Raw genomic sequence first — 3,279 nt, 5'->3', positions numbered from 1 at the left:
CTGATCGTAATCCTGATAAGCCATTTATTATTGCAGAACATCTAGTAGGATATTGTTGAAGACTGTAAAAGTTGTGAATCATATCAGAAGGGAAGAAAAGGAACGAAGCAAAAGAAGAAAGAAGAGAAGAAATGAAGTCTGAGATAAAATGATAGCAGTGTAGTGTAGTTGTTGTAGTATTGTAGTTTTAATGTGGACCTGTAGTTTAGTAATGTATTTAAGTAGGACGTGTTCACACGTGAGATAACTAGCTAACACATGTGCTATAACTGATCCCGTGTAATTTGGGATATTTTGCTTTGCTCTGTTTAGTATTTAGTCACAATTACTTGTACAGTTTCATTGATTCAGTTTGTAATATCAATTCAGTTAATGAGAGTTCTAGCATCTTTCAATTCTTTGTCATTTTACATGGTATCAGAGCCTATTTTCTCTCATTTTCTCTCTTGTCAAACAGAAATTTTCTTTTGATTTTCTTTGTTTTCTTCATTTTCTTGGATGCTCATGGCTTCAGATTCATCAAGTGCACCTTCTTCTTCATCTACACCAACTGCAAGTGTAGCTACGGCAGATGAATCTACTAATAATCCCTTTTTTTACCAGCGAATGAAAATCCTGAATTCTCACATCTCAGCCTTTCACTGGTCCAGAGAATTACATGACTTGGGCGAGATCTGTGTTTCTTGCTTTGAGTTCGAGAAATAAATTTGGATTTGTCAATGGTTCAATTTCAGAACCAGATCCAACCTCACCTTTGTTCAATTCTTGGAATAGGTGTAACATTACGATCCTTTCATGGTTGACTAATTCACTCAGTCCTGATCTTAAGGCTAGTGTGATTTACATCAATTCTGCAAAAGACTTGTGGATTGATCTCAAGAATAGGTTATCTCAGGACAATACTCCAAGATTGTTTAAGCTTCAAAAGGAAATTTCACATTTGGTTCAAGGATCAATGTCAGTGAGTTCCTATTTTACCAAATTCAAGACTTTATGGGATGAATTTGTGAATAATCAATCTTTCATAGTTTGTAATTATCCTTGTGTTTGTGGTTCTAAGTAATCTCAGCTAGATGCACAACATAAAGAGCATGTTTTTAGGTTTTTAAGACAATGGTTTGAGAAGTTTTCCTTAACTATTCTACAGATGGGGTTTATCCAATCAAAGTCTGACTACTCCTTGTTCACTCATACTCAAGGAGCTTCATTCACAGTTTTATTGGTATATGTTGATGATATACTCTTGAGAGGAAATAATGTTGCTTGTGTTAACAATTTGAAGAAAGTTCTTGATGATAAGTTTGGTTTGAAGGAATTAGGCTCATCAAGGTATTTTCTAGGATTAGAAGTGGCTAGGACTGATGAAGGAATCAGTCTTAACCAAAGAAAGTATGCTTTGGAAATCCTCAAGGACACTGGTTTTATTGGCAGCAAACCTGTTAAGTTTCCCATGGAACAAAACTTGAGGTTATCCAAGTATGAAGGCAAGTTGTTGGAGGAACTAGGCTAGTATAGAAAACTAATTGGAAGACTCTTATACTTTACCTTGACAAGACATGACTTGACTTATGCAGTGCATAGGTTGAGTCAGTTTGTTTCACAGCCAAGGGAACCACACTTGCAGGCAGCTCACAGGGTGCTTCAATTCATTAAAGGGTCACTAGGTAAAGGCACATTCTTCCCAAGCAACACAGAGTTGCATATCAAGTCCTTTTATGATGCGGATTGGGCTAGATGGCCAGATACAAGGAGGTCTCTCACTAGTTATGCAGTATATTTGGGAGATTCCTTGATTTGTTGGGGATCAAAGAAACAAGAAGTTGTGTCCAAGTCCTCAGCTGGAGCTGAGTATAAAGCCATGGCAAGTGTGGCCTGTGAAATCACTTAGGTTTTGCAATTGTTGAAGGACTTGAGGATTGAGCATTCAAGACCAGCTATGCTGTTTTGTGATAACCAGTCTACATTTTACATAGCAGCAAACCCGGTCTTCCATGAAAGAGCCAAGCATATATAAGTTAATTGCTATTTAGTGAGAGATAAAATTTTAGAGGGAATGATTAAGACTTTCCATGTTGCTACAAATTCTCAAGTTGCAGACATCTTCACTAAAGCTTTGGGTTTTTCATCCTTTGTGAGATTGTTAGAGAAACTAGGATTGAAAGACATTTTTCAACCTAAGCTGTTAAAGAAGCAATCTAAGCAATTACAGGTAGCTTCCTTAGTTCAAGTCTCAGAGCCTAATACTTTGGACTTGAGGGGGAGTGTTGAAGACTATCAAAGTTGTGAATCAGATCAGAAAGGAAGAAAAGGAACGAAGCAAAAGAAGAAAGAAGAGAAGAAATGAAGTCTGAGATAAAACGACAGCAGTGTAGTGTAGTTGTTGTAGTATTGTAGTTTTAATGTAAACCTGTAGTTTAGTAATGTATTTAAGTAGGATGTGTTCACATGTGAGATAACTAGCTAACGCATGTGCTATAATTGATCCCGTGTAATTTGGGATATTTTGCTTTGCTGTGTTTAGTATTTAGTCACAATTACTTGTATAGTTTCATTGATTCAGTTTGTAATATCAGTTCAGTTAATGAGAGTTCTACCACTTTTCAATTCTCTTTCATTTTACAGATATGTTAAATTAAAAAATTGAAGCCCAACATGATCTATTAAAAAATTATAAGTTTATATCATAGGATATGCTATAAAACATTGACGTCCAACAGGATATGTTAAAAAATTATAAGTTTATATATTGTAGAATATGTTTAAAAACTTGGGAATGTAAAAACTTGTGTACAATGTCTGTATTGCCTTATCAAAAAAGAAAAAAAAAAAAAGACCGACTATATTGCAAATGTCACTANTTTCAATTTTGTTCTTTTAAATTTTCTACAATTCATATATATTTTTTTTTATTGCAATTCTTTTTTTTTTAATGATTTTTTTTTTTTTTTTGACAATTTCAAAGTTGTTACTGATATATCACCTTTGGCTAATGATTAAGGACAAGAAAATACATATTTTCATTTTCTACTTGTGAATTTCAAACTGTTATTGCCAATTATGTTCGTATTGAATGCTGTTAAATGCTTTGGGCTTTAATCCTTTATTTTGTTCCCTTCTCTCTCTCCGCCCCCCCATGCCTGTGAAATAACAGAGTTGGATGCAACAAAAAGAAGCTGAGCTTCTTCTACTAGCAATTCTTTTTTCTTTGGCTTAATACCCGCAATTTATTTACTGGTTGAACTATAGCTCATCCACGCCAGAGTAGTAATGACAGAAAAC

General features: G+C 34.7%; 1 protein-coding gene across 1 annotated transcript; it reads left to right on the top strand.

Annotated features, from left to right (window-relative positions):
- Positions 1 to 658: 658 nt before the first annotated feature.
- LOC112000463 (uncharacterized mitochondrial protein AtMg00810-like) lies at positions 659 to 1,888 on the top strand. The gene is made up of 3 exons (XM_024032601.1): positions 659 to 961; positions 1,148 to 1,484; positions 1,575 to 1,888. The coding sequence occupies exons 1-3, from the start codon at positions 659 to 661 to the stop codon at positions 1,886 to 1,888; spliced, it is 954 nt and encodes a 317-aa protein (XP_023888369.1).
- Positions 1,889 to 3,279: the final 1,391 nt, after the last annotated feature.

The sequence above is a fragment of the Quercus suber genome, unplaced genomic scaffold (genome assembly GCF_002906115.3).
Source record: "Quercus suber isolate HL8 unplaced genomic scaffold, Cork oak 2.0 scaffold_449, whole genome shotgun sequence".
Taxonomy (NCBI): Eukaryota; Viridiplantae; Streptophyta; class Magnoliopsida; order Fagales; family Fagaceae; genus Quercus; species Quercus suber.
The sequence above is the reverse complement of the archived record's forward strand: the minus strand, read 5'-3'. Positions and strand labels throughout refer to the sequence as shown.

Bases quoted from the DNA above. Each gene is read 5' to 3' on its own strand.
- LOC112000463 (XM_024032601.1), top strand. From the start codon at position 659: ATGACTTGGGCGAGATCTGTGTTTCTTGCTTTGAGTTCGAGAAATAAA. The intron at 962-1,147 runs GTGAGTTCCTAT...ACTATTCTACAG, and splicing joins TGGTTCAAGGATCAATGTCA to ATGGGGTTTATCCAATCAAA. The intron at 1,485-1,574 runs GCAAGTTGTTGG...TGACTTATGCAG, and splicing joins GAGGTTATCCAAGTATGAAG to TGCATAGGTTGAGTCAGTTT.